Below are 21,659 nucleotides of genomic sequence, written 5' to 3'. Positions count from 1 at the left end.
AGTTCTGGATCTTTAAAAAACACATCAGCGGTTATTAAAAAGACAGCAGTGCTTCTGGCTCAGGAAGCCACGCTCTGAGCCTGGTAAGTCCCTGAAGGAGCTGCCACTGCACGCTAACCCCAGTCTTACAGTGTCCCCACGCCATCCACTCTTTTGCCACCAACAAAGACGGGACACCAGGTGACAAGAATCTTTGGTTTGATCCATATGGATACCACTCATCTGTTCTCTTTGTATAGAAATTATTTTTTAATAATGGTGACTCTATAGAATTGCCAAACCCACAGGAGACCCAGAATGGCAGGCACGTAGCTTCCCTTAAAATTTAAAGCCAACAGTGCGTAACGTCAAATGGGCCACCCTGACTTTGCTAAATGGAGGGGCAAATGTAACACACACACACCCCCCGCCATGCCTAGGAGGAGGTGCAGTCACTCCTGAAACAATCACCTTAAAGGTGTTATTCAGGCCAGAGCCACCCATGACTGAACTGATCCCCAGTGGATCACAGATCCATAGCCAACTGGCATTAATGCAGCACAGTGACTCAGTGTTCATCACTAACCACGGAGGCTGCTAGAGCCAATGGGCCGAAGACTGCATCCCTGTGACCATCACTGGGAAGTTTTGAGAAGCTGGAAAGCTCTGCTGAAAGGTCGCTGCTGAGGGAAGTCCTTCCATGTACGATGATCACAGGGTCCTCCTCTCATCTTACCGCCTGCCAGGTTAAAAACTGCTCTGAAGTTAAAAATACACCTTAAACATTGAAAAACGCAGAGTACAAAATAGCCTGCAAATCAAAATGCACACGGAGGGCTGCCATTAATGTGCACTACTGTGTTGGTTTTGCATGGCAAGGTTTTGGTAGCGGAGGGGGCTACAGGGGTGGCTTGTGTGAGAAGCTGCTAGAAGCTTCCACTGTGTCTGATAGAGCCAATGCCAGCCGGCTCCAAGACAGACCCGCCGCTGGCCAAGGCCAAGCCAATCAGTGCCTCTGATATAAAATATGTGATAACATATTTAAGAAGGAAAAAAACAGTTAGAGAGCGCTTTTCCAGCTGGAGAGAGGAGTGAGAAGGACTGTAGCCCATGGGAAGGACTCACGTTGGAGCAGTTCATGAAGGACTGTCTCCCGTGAGAGGGACCCCACGCTGGAGCAGGGGAATGATGAGAGGAGTCCTCCCCCTGAGGATGAAGAAGCAGCAGAAACACCACGTGATGAACTGACCGTAACCCCCATTCCCCGTCCCCCTGTGCCGTTGAGGGGGGCGGAGGTTGAAGCCGGGAGTGAACTTGAGCCCAAGAAGATGGGAGGGGTGTGGGGGAGGTGTTTTAAGAGTTGATTTTATTTCTCATCCCTCTACTCTGTTTTGCTTGGTAATAAATTAGATGAATTCCCTAAGTTCGGTCTGTTTTGCTCATGATGATAATTAGTGAATGATCTCTCCCTGTCCTTATCTCGACCCACAAGCTTTTCACTGTACCTTTTCTCCCCTGTCTAATGAATGAGGGGAGTGATAGAGCAGCTCTGGTGGGCACCTGGCCCCCAGCCAGGGTCAACCCACCACAACTACCAACCCCTACGTTACAACACAGATGCAGGAGCTAAAGGGGAAAACACTAGTGACGATGAGATAAGGGAAAGTGTGTAGTTTCGGTGTTGGGGGAAAATAAGCAACGAGCCATTCGCAGCGACGTCCCTACGATTACCCTCGGGGCCGGAGCCGTGGCCGGGGCCGGGCTGGCAGAGCCCACAGCTCTCTGAGGAGAGGAGAAACACGTTTCCCGACCGGCGCGTTTCCCGCGCGCACACCACGCCTGCGCAGCAGCCTGGGCCGCCGTTGCCACGCCGGGGAGCTGCGTTGCTTGGCAACGCGGCCCCTGCCGCGAGAGGGTGCGCGCCGCTGCGCGGGGCGGCCGTTGGGGCGGAGGGGCTGTTGCAGGGCGCGGAGGTCGGGTCCGTGCGGTAAAAACGGTACGACAGGGAAAAAAGAGCAGCAAGGCCCCAGGCAGGGCGCTGGTCCAAGGCCAGGAGAGGGGTCGGCAGTGCCGTGAGGTGACCTGGCTGGCAGGGTGTGACGCCCGCATCCCGCCCGGGGACAGGGTCCGTGTGAGGAGCTGTGGCGGTCACCCAGAGGTGGAAGGCGGTCTTGAGCCTTGGCTGTGGTAGCAGGAGGAACAACTACACACTGAGCTGAACGGCGGGGTAAGCAGTGGCGCCTGTTTGCCACAGCCAGCTGTAAAGGTTGCCCTCTCACCCACCGCCAGCCTTTGCTACCGAGCCAGGCTGCAGGTTTTCCTGCTGGGCCCGTGAGAACGTTGAAGATCGCAGTGGGGCAGCTTTGGCCAGAAAGGGGTTGCTAACGTCATCCTTGTCTACTGTAAACGAACCTCCAGAACAGTTCAGTGGGGTTTATTGCTACAGCCATATGTTTAACTTAGTTCAGCTTGAAATTTGTGATTACTGCCATTCATTTTGAAGGCATTCAGTGTACGTTATGGGCAGTCCACTGAGGCTGACAGGAGAGAGCACCGTTGGTGGTTTATGGATCCAGAGTTAACTTCTGTGCCTGGAATACATGTTCAGTTGTCTCTGATGGTAGGCCTAGGAGAAAAGTGAAATTTTAGATTTCTCTTTTGCTGTAGATGAGGCTGTTTCTGCTGAGAAATAGTAAGTTCTTGTATGTGTCTGTTTGTAGAGCCACGAGACTCTTGTAAAACCAGCTAAAGATTATTGATGGAGCATCATGATTTCTACAAGGTACGATTTCACATCTTTTAAAATAAGGCAGAAGGGTGGGGAGAAATGGAGGAATAGATAGATAAGCCCATTCTCTGTATAAAAATAATATATTCTTGTTTATATTCAGTGTTCTGGAAGGCAAGGTTAGCCTTTGGGATTGTTTTTAATTATATTGAAGTAAAAATGTGTTTGGGCATGCCAAACTTTTATACTCCATAATGAGTTTATTGCATATAATAATTATGGGCTCAGTAATTAAAATTTTAAAATTACTGCTATTTTATTTAATATAAATGATAAAGAGTTCATTTGACTTTTTATATGTTAAAACTAGGATGTGTCAGAAACATCAATCTTAAATTTCATATTATGGTAATTGTATGTTAGGCTTCGAGTATGGGAGTTGCATGTGTATAAAAGCCTTTGACAAGTCAAAAACATTAGCTAAGAGCAGAATTTATTTAGTATAACATATATATGTTTTAAAATCATTTATAACAATAACTATTCGAGCTTTTTTTTTTTTTAGGGCCGCTCCTCCAAACGAGAGATGATAGCAGTTTCTGCAGTTGCTTTACAGGATCATATAATACACAGTCATCAGCTCCAGGATCTTTCATTAGCAGATCCTTTTAAGTCAAGGACAAGGAATATCAAGAACACTTATAAACACGTGAACAAAGCAATAGTAGATACTGGACTAAGAAAAAAGAGCACTCTCCACAAAAACAAGGAAGAAGCAGAAAAGGAGTATGTTCTTGATCCCAGTCCTCCACAGCTAACATTAGGTAAACCATTATATTCTGATTTGTGAATTTTGAGTTTTATTTAAAATAAACTAAAATGAGGAAGCTCAGCTTTCTGTTCAGTGAGATAATTTAATGCTAAATAGCATAAATTGTTGTTTTAAAATTTGTCAAAATTCAGCAGCTTAGGCCATCAGGTAAACAATGGAATTGCCATCAATCACTTGAACATGTCTTTTAATAGCTGAAATGCATTTAAAAATATTATTCTTGTGACAAGGTAAAAATGAAGAAGCTACTGCATCCTGATAAAGAAGAATTCTTCATTAAGCAGTGAGAAGTCTTTTACACTTTTTTTAATATGTTTTGTATATGGACTGTCATAAGTTTCTTTACCTTATATTCTCAAGCTAACATCAGTGATTTTGATAACTGTATTTATTTGGGGGGAATGTTTTAGTATTAAGCTTGTTTTTTTAAGTCTATTTGAAATGGTTTATTTTATTCCTTATTCAGTAAAAAGACATTTACTAGTGCTGCATTAAATGTATTCTTTGTTAATATATACCCATCTTTACTCAAAGTTAAAAAGGTTTGGTTTTACAATGATCCTGGGGCTAAACCTGGGAAGAATTAACACCTGTACTTAAATACCTTTTTCAAATTTAGAAGCAAACATGCAACAAGATAAAAGTCACAGATGTGAGGACTTGGAATGATGCCTGGTAGGAAAACTCACTTTTAAATAGTATTATAATAATACAGTTGTACAGCAGCGACAGACAACATTGCTTAAAAAAAAAAAACAGAGTCAGGGAGCATCTTAACAGACTAGGAGTCCAAACGTGCTTCCCGACTGTCAGTTTCAGTCTTGTATTTCCTTTTCTAAAGGTTTCTACAGTATTCTTGCCATGAATATCATCTTGTCTCCATCCTTTCAGTTGTCTTGATTAGGCATTTCTTAAAGGACCTTCCAGCTCCACAATTTTCAGTTTTAAGCATAATAAACTTTCATCATCATTAATAATTGTTGTGTTCATAAAAATACCCTTAGGCCTCTCTGAAGATCATGTTGCCTTTGCTATAGTAACTGTCACAGTAGTCCCAGCTCTAAAGAGAGCCATGTAAATCAATGAGGCTCCATACAAGCACAGGCATCTGCCTTTTGGAATCAGCTGGAGGTTAAGAGGATAACTTCAGATAATATGCAACAAGTGAGTGTAACAAGGGATGGGACAAAGGTAGTAGGACAAGGTGATTATTGCTGTGTTTACATGGTTATAGTTCTAAAGATGGGAGGGTTTTTTCTTTGGCTCATTTTGAAGAGGAATTTGAAAGAAAAGAGGATGGGGGTGGGGGGGAACGGCAGAGAGGTACTGGGGTTAACACAAATATAAATAATGAGCGATTATGGAAGCTAAAGGTTGTGGTGGAAAAAATGCAGCCCAAGTGTGAGCATGTTCTCTGCAATTATGAGAAAAAGTATTTTCTCTTTAAATCACAGCATTGACTGAAAGGTCCCATATGAATGCTTGTGCAAGTGATTTGAAAGAATGTGCTGAAAGATTTTTAAAAATCACCATTGTTTCTGAGTTTTGCTTATTAGTATTTTCACCAATAGTGTCTTGTTATTTTAAAATAATGCTTGTGTCAAGCTTTCTGTTCTTAATAAGAATTGTGTGGTTTAAACCTTAGAGCTGTGAAGAAACTTTGAAAATGTAATTTAATGCAACTTTTTCTTCTTGAGTTTGTGGGTAGTTGAACAAAATCTCACAGGACTCTATCATTAAATTTTTCTCAGTAGGGACTTGAGTCCTAAAATCAAATAATAATAGTTTAAAGGTTAATGTATGTAATCACTTTGCCATTGTTCATTTTAGGATAAATTACTCCATTGGTTGTAAATGGGTGTGTCAGTAAATGGGTTGGGCTTGTAAACTTGATGCATAAGGATGAAACCTCTTGGATGTCTTGAGCTGTGATAAATGTAGGCTTTCATTGCTTGTACGTATTCGAAGTGCTGCTTTGAGAATATCTTCATGGAGCCTTTTGCTTCAACCATGTATCCCTTCTTGTGTGTTCTGCTGCCAGTTTTCCTTCATCAACTCTGTTGTATGAAAGCTTTCCTTCTAAACACCTGTATAACTTGTCCCTCGCAAATATCTCATCTGGTTTATATTATTTAGAAGTTAGGTTTTGCCACCAATCTCTTCCTATTTGGCAGCTTTAATCATCCATTTGTGAAAGTTTTAAATAAGCGGTTTTTCTTACCCCAGGGGTATACAAAAGGCTTTCCACAAAACCATCTCATTGTCTTCCTTAAAACAGTCTCTGACCACAGTGCTTGAAGAAAATCAAGGGTAGGCAATTTTATGTTGTGATACTGTCTTTCATGCTGTGACTGGTTTGCTATCTTGTTCACTCCCTGTGTATCCACATTTTCTCATCGTAAAGGCCATCGCTTGTGTATATTGGACTATCAAAACGGGATCTTGTTTCCTTACTCACTCACTGGTACTCTGAGGTATTACTGTCAGATGAAACTTGATGTGTTTTTACTGAAACTTTTATCATATATTTCAGAATTTGATTCTTTTGTAGCGGAAACACTGATCTGTGCAATATATGCTCTTCAGGAGTTGAATGGTCAAGAGAGGAAGCACTTCTGGTTAGGAAAACTTCCTTGTGACTCAACTACCAATTTCAGTAATTCATGCCTAAGCTTTATGCAAAATACATGTTCTGAACTAGTTTTTAGACTCTAAAAAGTTGCAAGATCCCTCATATTTCTCGTAAAGCTCATATTATTTTACACCATCAAGGGCACCAGATAAAAGCATTTTACTGCACCAAAATTGATAGACAACACTATTTTATGTTAATACAGTGTGTATTTTACATTCTGAAATTACAGTGCTGTGTACACACACACGTATGCGCTTTGCTGCTTGACGCAGAGTGGTTTGAATTCTGGTCCATAGCCTGCAGGCGGAGCTGTGAGCTCCCGCACGTGTGGAGGTGCTGTATTTGTGTCTGGGTACCGAGTCGTCCAGGAACCGCAACAGCGTGCCTCTGAGATAGTTCATATGTGACCACTAATGTAATCTACGGCATTCATTGATTCAAATTTTCTTTTGATACTTAGGTTTACATGCATTGCTTACCTTTTGACTTGATGCCTTTGCAAGGGTAATAAAAGTAACAAGATGGGGTGCATGTAAACCAAACCGTATGTAGAGAAAGCACTTTCCATGTAGTTCCAAAAGCACAAACTGACCCAGCTTGAAATCTGAAAGCCATCCTGTCATTCTAAGACATGGAATCAAATTGATTTACGTTTGAAGGATGTCAAAGTAGGTTAGGCAGATAGTTCAACTAGAGGGAAGAAAGTATTGCTTATAATTCCTTCAGTACCTCACAAAAGTTCTTTAAAAAGATCAAAGGGCTTTGTGCAAATTTTAAATGATTAACGATATACATCTGTAAATGGATGAGCTCAGGAGCAGAATTTTTGTCTCAAAAATTAACAAATCCTATCCTAGAATAATCAGATAGTTGAGCAAGTGGATCACCAAAACTCCATTCTTTGGTTAGGATTCCTTTTCTCTTCATCACTAACTAGTGTAATGGGTTTGGATATGCAATCTGTCTGATGGAGTTTTAAAAGCTTATACAGAACAAATAAGTGCTGCTTATTAATGTCTGGTTTCTGCAAAGATTTTGGTGTGAACAAAAGTGTTAACCCTTTCTTTCCATATAGAACTCAAACTCTCATCTAGGTGTCATCAGCTTGCATTCTAACTATTGCATGTCCTCTTCCTCTCTGGTTTTAGCGAATACCATTGAGGCCTCATCATGGACTCATGTTACTGGTTTATTACACATACCTTGGACATTCCTGCATTGACTTTGGTCAGTCCACACAAGCTGCTTCCTCTGGTCTTCAAAGATGACAAAGATCTATTCTTTGCCGTACCTACTAGCATCTGGGTTTTTTACTGCTGAGATACTGACACTGGACTTTATCTGCCATTTGTGGGGGTGAGGGGGGAAGTATTGTAAGTATTTTCACTGATTCCTTCTTTGAGAAGGCAGAGATTTCACATGGACATGCAGCAAGGCACCTTGCAGTTATCATCTGAGATCGACAAGCTCAGCTATCACAGTGACATTATCACTGGTGTCTTGTGACCATCTCTCTGTTTCTTTATGCTCTTTATTTCTCTTGCATCCATCACAGTCCTGTTACACTTCAGTATTTTGCACCAGCAACCATTTTTTATTATACTACTTTATTCATTTTTATTTTAAGAATACAAAAATGCAATGTTGAAGAAACCTTCACAAATTAATTCTGACACAGATTTTTTTATACCAATGATTTGAAATTACATTACTGTGCATTGTTATATTGTTTAGTTCATAATCTCCATCTTAATAGCCGTGAAAAGGTATCAAAATAAATTCAAATTACTCAGCAAGTAAAAGTTTACATGTTAAAAAAATCCTGTGTAAATCCTGTATGTAAAAGAAGTTCTGACAGTTTCTGAATAGCTAATTAATAATAAGTATGTTGCCTGCCAGTGGTTTGTCTGATGATAGATGTATATGAAGTGTCTGTATAAAGTATTTTTAAATAAGTGCATCATCGATTAATTTCACATGAAGAAAATCCATTGTCTGCATCTGCCAGTGGGTTTTATTCAGTCATTTGATGATGTTTATTGTCTACAGCTCAGAAATTAGGCCTAGTTGAGCCTCCTTCCTTGCCACTAACTGCTGAAGAATGGGTAAAAATAAAGCAGAGATCCATACAGCATGGAGACTCCATACAGCCTTGTGCAATATGCAGGGAAGAATTTGCACTTCAACATCAGGTACGTGTGTAACCATATAATTGTGTGGATGCACAATTGTTTTTTAAAAAAAATTTTCCAGAGTTACTGCTAAAAATCTTTAGCTGGAGGAAGAAAGGAAGGACAGACTTTACTGTAAGACACCATTTAGCATTTAATAGCAGGACCCAGCTATCAGTGGCCAACTCTGAAAGTATTTTGGACATGACCTGGTAGAGAAAGGTTGATAGTGTTTGTTTACCTCTGAAGTTATGACAGTAGAGGTAATCAGCCTTTTTATCGGTTCTCGCAAAGCACATATAGACTATTTTCTGCTTCATTTACACTCCTGTTAGGTATGACATGGTTATTCTCACCAATAAGGAGGGCCTGGTAGGGGATGTGAAGCTCAAGGGTAGCCTTGGCTGCAGTGACCACGAAATGGTGGAATTCAGGATCCTGAGGGCAGCGAGGAGACTCAGCAAGCTCACTACCCTGGACTTCAGCAGAGCAGACTTTGGCCTCTTCAGGGATCTGCTTGGTAGAATACCATGGGACAAAGCCCTGGAAGGAAGAGGGGCCGAAGACAGCTGGCTAATATTCAAGGGTCACCTTCTCCAAGCTCAGGAGCGATGCATCCCAACAAAGAGGAAGTCAAGCAAATCCACCAAGAGGTCCCCATGGATGAGCAAGGAGCTCCTGGGCAAAGTCAAACAAAAAAAGGAAGCCTACAGAAGGTGGAAGCAAGGGCAGGTAGCCTGGGAAGAATATAGAGAAACTGTCCAAGCAGCTAGGGAGCAGGTTAGGAAAGCCAAAGCCCTGATAGAAATTAGTCTGGCCAGGGATGTCAAGGACAACAAGAAAAGCTTCTATAGGTATGTCAGTGATAAGAGGAGGACGAGGGAAAATGTGGGTCCCCTCCAGAATGAAACGGGTGAACTGGTTACCCAGGATATGGAGAAGGCTGAGGTACTCAATGACTTCTTTGCTTCAGTCTTCACTGGCAAATCCTTGAGCCACACTGCCCAGGTCACAGAAGGCAGGGACCAGGAGAATGCACAACCGCCCACTGTAGGAGAAGATCAGGTTTGAGAATATCTAAGGAACCTGAAGGTGCACAAGTCCATGGGGCCTGATGAGTTGCATCCACGGGTCTTGAGGGAACTGGCGAGGTGGCCAGGCCACTCGCCATCATATTTGAGAAGTCCTGGCAGTCCGGCAAAGTTCCCGCCGACTGGAAGAGGGGGAACATAACCCCCATCTTTAAGAAGGGTAAAAAGGAAGATCCAGGGAACTACAGGCCAGTCAGTCTCACCTCCGTGCCTGGCAAGATTATGGAGCAGACCCTCCTGGAGACTGTGCTCAGGCACATGGAAAACAAGGAGGTGATTGGTGACAGCCAACATGGCTTCACTAGGGGCAAATCGTGCGTGACAAACTTGGTGGCCTTCTGTGATGGGGTTACAGCGTCGGTGGGTAAGGGAAGGGCAACTGACGTCATCTACCTGGACTTGTGCAAGGCATTTGGCACTGTCCCACATGACATCCTTGTCTCTAAATTGGAGAGACATGGATTCGATGGATGGACCACGCGGTGGATAAGGAATGGGCTGGGTGGTTGCACTCGGAGAGTTGTGATCAACGGCTCAATGTCCGAGTGGAGAACGGTGATGAGTGGTGTTCCTCAGGGGTTGGTACTGGGACCGGCACTGTTTAACATCTTTGTCAGCGACATGGACAGTGGGATCGAGTGCACCCTCAGCAAATTTGCTGACAACGCCAAGTTGTGTGGTGTAGTCGACATGCTGGAGGGAAGGGATGCCATCCAGAGGGACCTTGACAGGCCTGAGAGGTGGGCCTGTGTGAACCACATGAAGTTCAACAAGGCCAAGTGCAAGGTCCTGCACGTGGGTCGGGGCAATCCCAAGCACAACTACAGGCTGGGCAAGGAGGGGATTGAGAGCAGCCCTGAGGAGAAGGACTTGGGGGTGTTGATTGATGAGAAGCTCAACATGACCCAGCAGTGTGCGCTTGCAGCCCAGAAAGCCAACCATGTCCTGGGCTGCATCAAGAGAGGCGTGACCAGCAGGTCGAGGGGGGGGATCCTGACCCTCTACTCTTGTGAGACCCCCACCTGCAGTGCTGCGTCCAGCTCTGGGGGCCCCAGTACAGGAGAGACATGGAGCTGTTGGAGCGAGTCCAGAGGAGGCCATGAAGCTGACTGGAGGGCTGGAGCACCTCTGCTATGAGGACAGGCTGAGAGAGTTGGGACTGTTCAGCCTGGAGAAGAGAAGGCTCCGGGGAGATCTAATTGCGGCTGACCAGTACCTGAAGGGGCCTACAGGAAAGATGGTGAGGGACTGTTTATCAGGGAGTGTAGTGACAGGACAAGGGGAAATGGGTTTAAGCTGAAGGAGGGTAGATTTAGATTAGATGTGAGAAAGAAATTCTTTACTGTTAGAGTGGTGAGGCACTGGAACAGGTTGCCCAGAGAGGTTGTGGATGCCCCCTCCCTGGCAGTGTTCAAGGCCAGGTTGGATGGGGCTTTGGGCAACCTGGTCTAGTGGAGGGTGTCCCTGCCTGCAGCAGAGGGTTGGAACCAGATGATCTTTGAGGTCCCTTCCAACCCAAACCATTCTATGATTCTATGATCCTAGCCTTCGTTCATCGGAATGGTAAATACTCCCTAATTATACAATTGAAGATATATTTTGTTTTCTCACAAGTTTTGTTAATTGCAGGTTAGTTCAATAGTTATTTCTATTTGAAAAATGGAGGTAAGTATGCTGTTAATACCAGTCAGTCACTTCCTTAGGTTATCTGAAGAAATGCTTGCATTTTACTTTGATGGCTTTATTCAATGCATGCACGTAGCATAAGATAAATACATCATGCTTTATAAGATTCTTTCATCTATCATCTTGCAAATATTAAGCAAAAGGGACAAGTGACCGTTTGAAGGGAGTGCTGCTTCAGAGAGGTGATGATGGTAATTAGAAGAATTATCTCAACTGCTTGCAAGTTTCTTTCCACAGTGCATTTTAGGGTGAGGTTTTTTCTGCTTGTTCCCCCTTTTAATTTTTCTTGATGACTTTTTACAGCCAAGTCTGTGATTTGAATTAAGGTCTTTTAATAACCTTAGATACAGTGCTTTTGCTTCCTTTTACAGCAACATTAACTGAAGGTGTAGGATTGTCCACAGACAGGTGGGATGGATCTGGCAAAAGACCATTCTGCCAATTTCTGGCTACCCTGAAAGTCTAAAGCTTGACAAGAGAGAGCAATAGACAGCGCTCATTAAAAAGGTTACTTCAGATTTGGCACAAAAGGGGAAATGCCTCTGGAATTCTTTTTGTCCTCAGTGTTTCGTTAGCTTTCCTCCCTCAAGGGAAAAAAAGCCACTGTATCTGAAAGCTTTCCCTTCAGCTGGCTGCTAGCCATTAATCCTTTTGTGTTTGCCAGCTCAATAGTGCACACTGCTTGTTCTGGTTTTCACTCCTTTCCCAGTTTTTCCTTCCCCTAAGAGCCAACTGCCTTTTTTGTCCAACTCTATCTTTTGTCAGGATGGAGATCATCAGCATTTGGTGGGAATTTAGGTCAGATAAAGGTGAAGTTTTCTTGTAGCCTGTGAACATGCTTTCTCTTTTGTTTTTTTGTGTGTGTGAAATGCAGCGTTTGATGTATATCACTTCTTGAAATTTAACAGGGAAAAGGGGAAAAAAATTAATCAGCTTTCATTTAAGTCCTCATTTTATAATCTTTTCCTCCAGTCAGTAGCATTTGGCATTTTTTGCTTTCTGCCACTCCATATGTTGTTAACACAAAATTCACATACTGGTTTCAGATGTAATATATTAAGTAATTTCTGTAGAAGACTAATTTTTATTTTCACTAGAAAGATTGCTGTAGTAACAGAAAGAAAGTGATGACCTTTCAGGCTGTCAGAATTTTTCTTGTCAGCATTTTTTACTTTTCAGCTTTTTAGAATGGTTTAAAGTCAAGTTTGGTTGGTTGTTTTTTTTTTTTTTCCTTTGAAAAACAGGTGCTGCTTTCATGTTCCCATGTATTCCATAAAGTGAGTACATTTTTATATAACTATTCAAGCATATAATACAGGAGTATTTGAATTAAACTACTTAAGTTAATATCTTAATGAATTAAATATAATCAACTTGAAAAGTAATTTTTATTCCAGATTTTTACGGTAAGAAATATAATTTAAGGCTATTTCATGATAAAGCACTTCATTTTATTACCTTTTTTAAAACCATATGGGAAAACATAGTTTGCAACTGAGCTAAACATTTGTATACTAAGCAGGAATAGTTTAATTCATGAAATTTCATGCGACTATATGGAGATTTACAAAATTCTCTTAACATTTTAATTATAAAAATATGCATCTTGTAGCTTGTTCATGGATTGATGAATAAATTGTTTTTACATTCAGTAATCTATCCTGTTTCTTTTGTTCCAATGCAATGAAATATTTTGTAAGTAATTGCAATTATTTTTTCAGTCATGCCTGAAAGCCTTTGAGAAATTTACAGGGAAAAAATCTTGTCCTATGTGTAGAAAAGAGCAGTATCAGACCAGAGTAATACATGATGGGGCACGCTTGTTTAAAGTAAAGTGCGCTATTAGGTAAGCCTTACTTCTGCTACAGGTATTGTCACTGGACAATAGTTATTCCTAAATAATGCTCCAAATATGTTAAGATTTTAACATAAGAAGAAATTAGAATGAATGCGCGACAAAAGTTGAAAAAAATGCATAAAACTGTTTCCTATAAATAGTAAAATTATATAAATTTGAGCTTCCTCCTCTTAAACAAAATTGTGTCTTACAGAATTCAAGCTTCCTGGAGGGGCTATATTGTTAGAAAATGGTATAAAAACTTGAGAAGAACAGTGCCTCCTAAAGATAGCAAATTAAGGAAGCAATTCTTTGAGAAAAAGGTATGTCACGTTTGCTTCTTTGGTCTGATTCAGCTCCCTTAAATCAAAACTCCTGAATATCAGCTCTCTACCTCTTCTTTTATTCCTTCTTACTCATATCAAGCAGGCACCAGTGGAGGCAGTCGGTTGTTTTGTTAGTGTGTTCGTTCCATCCTCTTTACAATGTAGAAGTAAGTAAGGAAAATAATTTAAATACTTAATTTTAAGGCCTGCCTTTTGCCTGGGCAGTGAGGCTCTGTGTATTTTCCTTCTCTTTTTGATAAATCATAGTAATCTGTTTTCCTATAGAATTATATGAAGGGATTATAGTAAGGGGAGAAACAAGTAAAGCCATAAACAATCATAACTTCTTTTCACTGTCGTCATTCTTACTGGATGCTGAACTGGATAGTTCCATTCCATAGCTTTGCCCTTCTCTAACTTCTGCTCAGATGCAAGTCAGATTGTAATAAATTGGGGTCCTGACCCCACACAAATGAGGCCAAATGACATCCAAGCATTTTGCAATGACCCTACTTGCCTTTAAGCGCACAGCTGCTGCAGAGTCCCTGTGCAGTCCTCCAGTCCTCCTTTGCAACTTCTAGTCTTCCCTCAGTTTAGTAACAACTCGCCCAGCTCAGATTTTCAGTCACAAAAACTGCTCTGACACATCCTCAGCAATTACTGAACCTTCTCTCAGGGAGCCAGGGAAACTGCCATCTTCCAGCCCAGGTTACCGAGCAGCCTGGCTAACGAAGATTAGCAAAGCTGCACAAGACAGCCATTTAAATGTAGCTAGTGCGTGCAGCTGGGAGAATACTCTTTCCAAGTTGTGAGCTAAATCAATGGTAGGTTTAGACCAATGCTTAAATCAGTTGTTTGGTTTTCTTCCATATCTTGGGGGGGGGGGGGGGGGGGGGGCAGAATCTTAAAAAAAAATCTAGAAACTAGAAACTAATCTGCTTTAGTTAAACAGAAGAGTACTTGCAGAAAAAGGCTTGTTACCATCTGTCATTATTTCTGATGCTTACTTGGTTGTATCCCGTTAGAGGAGAGCTTTGGATGCAAATCATTTGTGTACAATAGTGAATTTGGTACCCTAGAGGTGGTCTTGCAGACTGCCGCAACAAAACTGGTACCACTGTTCTGCTTGTGTGGTGATAGTGGAGACAGAGGAAATACTGTTCTCAGCCTTACACTGAGACAGCTTGCTGGTTGCCTTTATAACCAATGCAAAGTCCTTCACTGTAACACAGAAAATGAATGTGGCAGTAACTGAAGAAAGCTAATGTTACACATGAAAGTGTTCAAACAGGCAAGTTCAGAAGAAGTGGATTGTGTCTGTCCTCAAGTAGCACGATGAGAACTGAGACAAACACTCGGATGTTTCTTCATGGGAGGCTAGGGAAAGAGTCGTATGCCGCTTTCCCAATAAGGTGGTCAGTTTGCTGTGGGCTCAAGATACTATGCTTAGCTATAAACAGGGTCTCAGTAAAGGGAAGTTGAAGGTGGCTTCTAAATATGCTGAAAGCTGCAGCTGAGTGTCATTTGTTAAAATTTTTCTTGCTGAACTTCAGATGGCTGCAGTAGCAGTCTACCAAGATACTTATACTGGGCTAGTTTTTGGGGCCCCTATCTTAGATACCTGTTTGAGGGAGAAGCAGCCTGGTAGACTGCCCATGGTTCATCACATAGGTATAAGCCATGGGAAGGTTTTCATTTAACATTGACTTCCTCATGCTGCGGCTATATACGGAAACTTTCTCATATGTAACACTTCAGGATTTTGCAGGGAACAAAATGAGCACTACTTTATAAATTTATTCTTAATAGAATGTGAAAAAGTCATCTTACATGGATTAGCCAGGTTTAAATTAATTCACTACCAATTATGATTAAAGGATATATACTTATTTTTCTTAGCAGCTTTCGAGTGGGAATTGTAGATGATTTTTTTCCTGCTGCTAGCTCTTATAAATTGTTGGTTAATGAAAATAACATTTTTTTCAAGGAGATATCCATTTCCTAAAAAGCTTTTCTAAAATAAGTTTTGCCTCTCAAACTTGTGCTGTGCTTTTAAAATGTCACTAAACATTAGCATAATCAAAAAGCATCACAACTGAATTTTTTAATAACCCTACCTCCTCTGGAAGGATCACAAAGGTCAACCGTCAAGTTTCATACACTTAAGTAAATATCACAAAATCAAAACCAAGGTCTGAAATATTACTTGTTTCAGGGTGCTACAGTAGCCCTTCTCACACCTTTCATTAAAATTTTTAATAATCTAGATCAAAGGAGATAAGAAAGGTCACTGAAACCAAAGTAGGCTACTTCTTAGCACTACTATACACAGAAAGTAGGGTGTTGCTTCAGCATGTTAGGTAGTGAATTTCTTTGATCTTACCTATAAATGTCACTTTTGTATGTCATTTAAGTGTGGTATAGTCTTATTGGTGCAATTAAATCTTTTCAAATGCATTACACTATCTCTAGCTTTGCTAAAAATCTTGCCATTGTTTAGGAAGCGAGGTAAGTGATTGTGAAATGATGTAGTTGACTTCAGTTTCCTCCTTCCCCCTCCACATGATTTCTCCCAACAATTTTAATTTAAATCTCACCAAACAGTATAATGGTCTTGGAATTTGTTTAGTCATTTGACTTCCTTTATGACATGGAGATGGTAAACATTCTGTTGCTAACTTCAAGTGGCTCCAAGCAGCAAAACTAGGAGGATATTAAACCAGTAAAAGCTTATCAACTGATTCATTGATATGCTGTAAATTCCAGCCTTTTCATTTTACTTTTGAGGGTTGCCATAAGTCAACACATTAGTAAGCAATTTGCTGACATTGGATCACTTAAAAAGGCTTCCCTGTGGACAAAGTTCACATCAGTACTTTGTTTCATCGTTTTATTTTGTCAGTCTTGTGCTGCTGTACAGATGACTGATGTAGTTTTGCATGCTGATGGAGTGTTTCAAATACTCAGTTTATGCCATTCTATTCAAATTTTAAGAAGCCACAGACATCAAATATAGAGATACGATATTTTCAGAAAGAAATTCAATTAATCCATTTCAGTTGTTCTGGGGAAAAAAGGTTATTCAGTATTATGCATTAAAACAGCAGGATTTAATATTTAAATCCTCAAACATCTTCAGCATTTTGTGTAATTTGTTAGTGTTATTTCCTTTCTGTTCACAGTGAGATTTCACACTGATCCACCAGCGAGCATAAATTGGGGGGTAAATTTCAGTTACAGGTTTTTTTTCTTCCCAACCTTAGACTTTGCCGATTGATGGATATGGGTTGGGTCATGTCATTCTGCAGAAAATGCAGAAGTAGCTCAAAGCAGATAGTATCTTAGCAGCAGGGGAACTTAACAGATCACTATCTCAGGCAGGAGAAGCATTTCCCTCTCTATTTGTTACAGTTTCTGCTCAAGGAGGCTCACGAGAGGACTTTCAGGATCACTAGTGAAAGAGAAGGGGAAGAGAAAGATAAGTGCAAGGGAATAAACGGAGGGAAAAAGGTACAAGCCGCACAGGCGCAGACAGAGGAAGCACTGCTTGCTTAGTGCAGCCCTGGCCACGCTCTGTTCCTGCTTTCAGCCCTCCTTGGTCAGTTTTCCTCAGCAGCCTGTCTAGTCACAGTGTAGCTCACAAAACTCACCACAGAGCAGCTGAGTTGCTTTCACATTCACAAAAATAGACACTGGATAAAGGCAGAGTTAAAATGTGGTTGCTTTTCCTCATATTTTGGGTCCAGAGAGACTACTGGAAACCATTGTCACAGCTGCTCTAGCTTTTTATTACATCCCCTGAGTTTTCTTATGAAAACAGTTAGGTCTGTTCAAGTTTGATACTGATATAAATATAAATAAATATAAAGACAAAGAATAAATCAGGACCAAACGTCTTTTCAAATGGATCAACCTTGTTGTTAAACAGAAACCATGAATTTATATAAGGTTTAGGTGTGATCTTACCCTCTTCTTCCTGAAGTCAGATTTTAAAGTGACATCAGTAAGAGCAGTTAAAATTACAGTGTGGAGTAGATTCAGTTCTAGAACCAAGGTAACAACAGTTCAGATAAAACTATAGGGCTCTTATTGCTTAATTAAATACATAATCACATTAAAATATTAAAGACACAACCTGATTAAAGCATAGTGTATTAGTATTTCATGTCTCATTCAGGAAGCCCACAGTGTCATCCTTGGGGCTTGTTTGGAGACCACAAAGTGTAAACATTGAAGGAGGCCTGTGGTGGGATTCTAGGGGGTTTATTTTTGTTTTACACACACCACTGGAGGTCAGTGTGCATGTTTGCATGGGACAGAATCAGATTTTTTTTTCTTTCTTGTCAGTGAACAGTCATGAGTGGAGCAGAAGATCATCCATCTGCTCTTTGCTAGGAACCAAATTCTCTCAGAGTACAGAAGGAGCTGCTGCTTTTCCTGTCACATTGTGATTTAAATATGTACGCTGTACAAGGGGTCTCAGGATTATTTTTTTAAGTTACATTAAGTTAGTACATCAGCATCAACCAACACGGTAACTAAATCTGGTTTGTACTGACAAATGGATACATCCTTTCACTATCCCGTTGTGTTAGGGATCATTCAGAAATACAGTAAGTCATAATTGGTGTTAGTAGCAGTGAGTCAGACCATAAAATAAAAAGAATACACAGGATCAAATCTAACATCAAGAAGCAAACAAATGGTGAGAACCATCACATAAGGCAAGTTCCCTTACCTGGACACTTCCAGTGTTTGTCTCTAAAGTCTTTACTGAGAAACATTATGTGTTTCACTGGAAAACGCTTTCATACTTGCACAGTATATGAACATAATTTAAAAAAACCCAACCCAAACATTAACTGATGAGTTTTTTTTATAGTTTTAGAAGGAAATTTAGGAAATTCAAAGTTTAAATGAAATCTTAGAATGTTAAGTGAGCTTTTCAGATAGGGTTTTTTTGGGGGGGAGAGGGGTCTGAGATTTGGGCTCTTGATTCCTTTGGTTCTAGAAAAGTTCACTTTGCCTATCCTGATACGTGCTGTAAAGGGTCACTTTAGCAGTTGTAAGGGAGCACACGTCCTGGTAGAGAAAAGCTACCAAAAAAAGTGAAATGAAACAATAGAAAAGTGTTTGGGCACCATCAGGCTTGTCCAACCTTGACAACCCTTCTGCCACTTCGCATCCCCCTTCCCATCCCATCCTCCCTGAAAAGATGGCTCCCTGGTTTCCTGTCAACTTCTCACTCACTTGCACGGTCATGGTACAGGTGTTGAAATGTCCGTTAAAACCTTCTTGTCACAAAAGCCAAGTCTGAGACATATGCGACTCCCTACAACAGTGTCAGATACCATGGTAACAATGAGAGGAAGTGGCCACAGTGAGATGGGATTGCGCTCAAGGAGATGACTCAGTTTAAGAAAAGTGTTCATTGCTTTTGAGTATTTATTCTGCTGAGCACTTTTAGCTATGATGACCTTAGGCCTGCGTGCAATGTGCAGAAACATATTCAAGGCAGTAGGTCATAAAAGTCTATGCCAGGGACAAGGCCCGAAATGTTCTTCTCTCAGTGGTTATCGTGCCTTTAACTAACCCCACAGCAGATGCACTCGTTTCCCATCAAATGCCCAATGCTCAGCCAAGTTCTACGCTTCCTTTCTCCAACACAGCTGTTCCCTCCACACTGCACCCACATGGGCTACGAACAGCACATCATCTGTCTTGGGAGAGCTCAGTGATGAAAGTCCTGGGTTTTCTCTGAAGGATAATGGTCTATCAGTGGAGTCTGGGGACCTGATGTTTTTAACCTCAAAATCAGCACCAGACACCAGCTGCAAATGGCAACGAGATTCTGTAGATCACACAACTCATCAGGCCCACTCGTCCAGCTGCTCACAATTCATCCACATACCTCTAAGTAACTCCAGTTGATTTTCTTTTCAGGTTCAACAGATCAGCAGTCGACTGTTGAGCTCTTACGACATCAACCTAGATGAATTTTTTTCTGAGATAGATTCTTCTCTAGCTGCAAGTCGAGATGTGTTTCAGCAGTTGGAAGGAAAAGAAATATTACTAAGTGAAACTGACTGGGAGAAGATCCAGATACAGGTTGGTTGGTGCTTCCCCCCCCACTTTTTTTTTTTTTTTTAAAGTAGCTGTGCATTTATAAGCTCTTTTATGCTCTTTTGAGGCATGGCAGTCTTTTCAGCACAATTGAGTGTTTTCTGTTTTCTTAAATTTTGGTCCATCTGTTCCAAATCAGAAACATTAAAACGTTTTTACAGTTCGGTGATTTACCTCAGGAGCATCTCTCTCTTCCACTCGGAGCCTAAAGACGCTGTAGGCAAAATTAAGAACCAACACGTCAAGTTTCTCAAAATACATTACAATTATAAAATCTGACCATTTGAATTAGCATATTGCTGATATATTTACCTTCCATTGTTTTAACACAGGTCTGTTTGTTTTTACTCAGGCATTTCGGCAAGAGATATGTGACTGTCCTATCTGTATCGTGCCTCTCAGTCCTGCAGTGCATCCTGTCTGTCTCTCTCCTGGAAACGGCAACGACTTGTCACGGCAGACTGTTCTGCTTTCTTGTTCGCATTTGTTTCATCATACTTGTCTTGAAGCATTTGAAGAGTTTTCCTTGGGAGAGCAACATATTTGTCCTTTGTGTCGCTCGTATTATCGAAAGAAGATCCTCAAATGGGGATAAGTGTAGCTGATAATGAACTACCTGGTAGAACGTAGCTGACAACACATGCACTTTTAATTGGGCCTTTTCAGGTCCAGAGCTTCCAAGAACAAACTATTTTGTATCAATAACAGTACTGGCCTCATATTTAGAGAAATAAACTTTAGAAGGGTGCCGTTGCTTCCTTTCATATTCAGTTTCACCTTTGGCCTTCCAGCATTTTTATTCTCCCCACGCCTCCCCCAGTCACTCCCACCTTCCTCCATTTTCATCTCCCTTTCCCCAACAAGGGCACAGTTGTTTCGGGCGCTGTGTTCATTCAGCAATACCCCGCTATGTCCCTCACCAGGTTTTTCCACCCGAGTTGTTGCAGCACAGGTTCCCACCCACAAGGGCTGCCACTGCTGCAACTGGTAGTTGCTGCAAGAAACACTTTTCCTTCAGAATCCCGGCTGCTGCTGTGAGAAGGACCCTGACCAATTCCAGATAGCTGTTGGTGGGTAAGAGCAGCCCTCAATGATGCAGGATCGTTGCAGAACTTAGAATCATAGAATGGTTTGGGTTGGAATGCAAATTAGATCTCCCTGGAGCCTTCTCTTCTCCAGGCTGAACAACCCCAACTCTCTCAGCCTGTCCTCACAGGAGAGGTGCTCCAGCCCTCTGATCAGCTTTGTGGCCTCCTCTGGACTCGCTCCAACAGCTCCATGTCTCTCCTGTACTGGGGCCCCCAGAGCTGGACGCAGCACTGCAGGGGGGGTCTCACAAGAGCGGAGCAGAGGGGCAGGATCCCCTCCCTTGACCTGCTGGTCACGCCTCTTTTGATGCAGCCCAGGACACGGTTGGCTTTCTGGGCTGCAAGCGCACACTGCTGGGTCATGTTGAGCTTCTCATCAATCAACACCCCCAAGTCCTTCTCCTCAGGGCTGCTCTCAATCCCCTCCTTGCCCAGCCTGTAGTTGTGCTTCGGATTGCCCCGACCCACGTGCAGGACCTTGCACTTGGCCTTGTTGAACTTCATGTGGTTTGCACGGGCCCACCTCTCCAGCTTGTCAGGGTCCCTCTGGATGGCATCCCTTCCCTCCAGGGTGTCGACTACACCACACAACTTGGCGTTGTCAGCAAATTTGCTGAGGGTGCACTCGATCCCACTGTCCATGTCACTGACAAAGATGTTAAACAGTGCCGGTCCCAGTACCGACCCCTGAGGAACAGCACTCATCACCGTTCTCCACTCCGACATTGAGCCGTTGATCACAACTCTCCGAGTGCAACCACCCAGCCCATTCCTTATCCACCGCGTGGTCCATCCATCGAATCCATGTCTCTCCAATTTAGAGACAAGGATGTCATGTGGGACAGTGCCAAATGCCTTGCACAAGTCCAGGTAGATGACGTCAGTTGCCCTTCCCTTACCCACCGGCACTGTAACCCCATCACAGAAGGCCACCAAGTTTGTCACGCATGATTTGCCCCTAGTGAAGCCATGTTGGCTGTCACCAATCACCTCCTTGTTTTCCATGTGCCTGAGCACAGTCTCCAGGAGGGTCTGCTCCATAATCTTGCCAGGCACGGAGGTGAGACTGACTGGCCTGTAGTTCCCTGGATCTTCCTTTTTACCCTTCTTAAAGATGGGGGTTATGTTCCCCCTCTTCCAGTCGGCGGGAACTTTGCCGGACT

General features: G+C 42.1%; 1 protein-coding gene across 2 annotated transcripts; it reads left to right on the top strand.

Annotated features, from left to right (window-relative positions):
* The first annotated feature begins 1,925 nt into the window (after nt 1-1,925).
* RNF32 (ring finger protein 32) lies at nt 1,926-20,184 on the top strand. 2 transcript variants are annotated; one of them, XM_075746639.1, is made up of 9 exons: nt 1,926-1,975; nt 2,700-2,761; nt 3,273-3,531; nt 8,224-8,366; nt 12,367-12,399; nt 12,844-12,968; nt 13,174-13,282; nt 19,229-19,393; nt 19,761-20,184. In XM_075746639.1, exons 2-9 carry the CDS (start codon nt 2,738-2,740, stop codon nt 20,001-20,003), a joined length of 1,101 nt encoding a protein of 366 aa, XP_075602754.1. In that variant the 5' UTR covers nt 1,926-1,975; nt 2,700-2,737; the 3' UTR covers nt 20,004-20,184. The 2 variants fall into 2 exon arrangements, with proteins under 2 accessions (XP_075602754.1, XP_075602755.1); XM_075746640.1 differs by lacking the exon at nt 12,367-12,399.
* The last annotated feature ends 1,475 nt before the right edge of the window (nt 20,185-21,659 follow it).

This window comes from Balearica regulorum, chromosome 2, assembly GCF_011004875.1.
Source record: "Balearica regulorum gibbericeps isolate bBalReg1 chromosome 2, bBalReg1.pri, whole genome shotgun sequence".
In the NCBI taxonomy this organism is placed as follows: Eukaryota; Metazoa; Chordata; class Aves; order Gruiformes; family Gruidae; genus Balearica; species Balearica regulorum.
Note: the sequence above shows the minus strand (reverse complement) of the source record. Positions and strands in the feature narration are given on the sequence as shown.

Bases quoted from the DNA above. Each gene is read 5' to 3' on its own strand.
- RNF32 (XM_075746639.1), top strand. From the start codon at position 2,738: ATGGAGCATCATGATTTCTACAAG. The intron at 8,367-12,366 runs GTACGTGTGTAA...TTTGAAAAACAG, and splicing joins AATTTGCACTTCAACATCAG to GTGCTGCTTTCATGTTCCCA. The intron at 12,400-12,843 runs GTGAGTACATTT...TTATTTTTTCAG, and splicing joins GTTCCCATGTATTCCATAAA to TCATGCCTGAAAGCCTTTGA.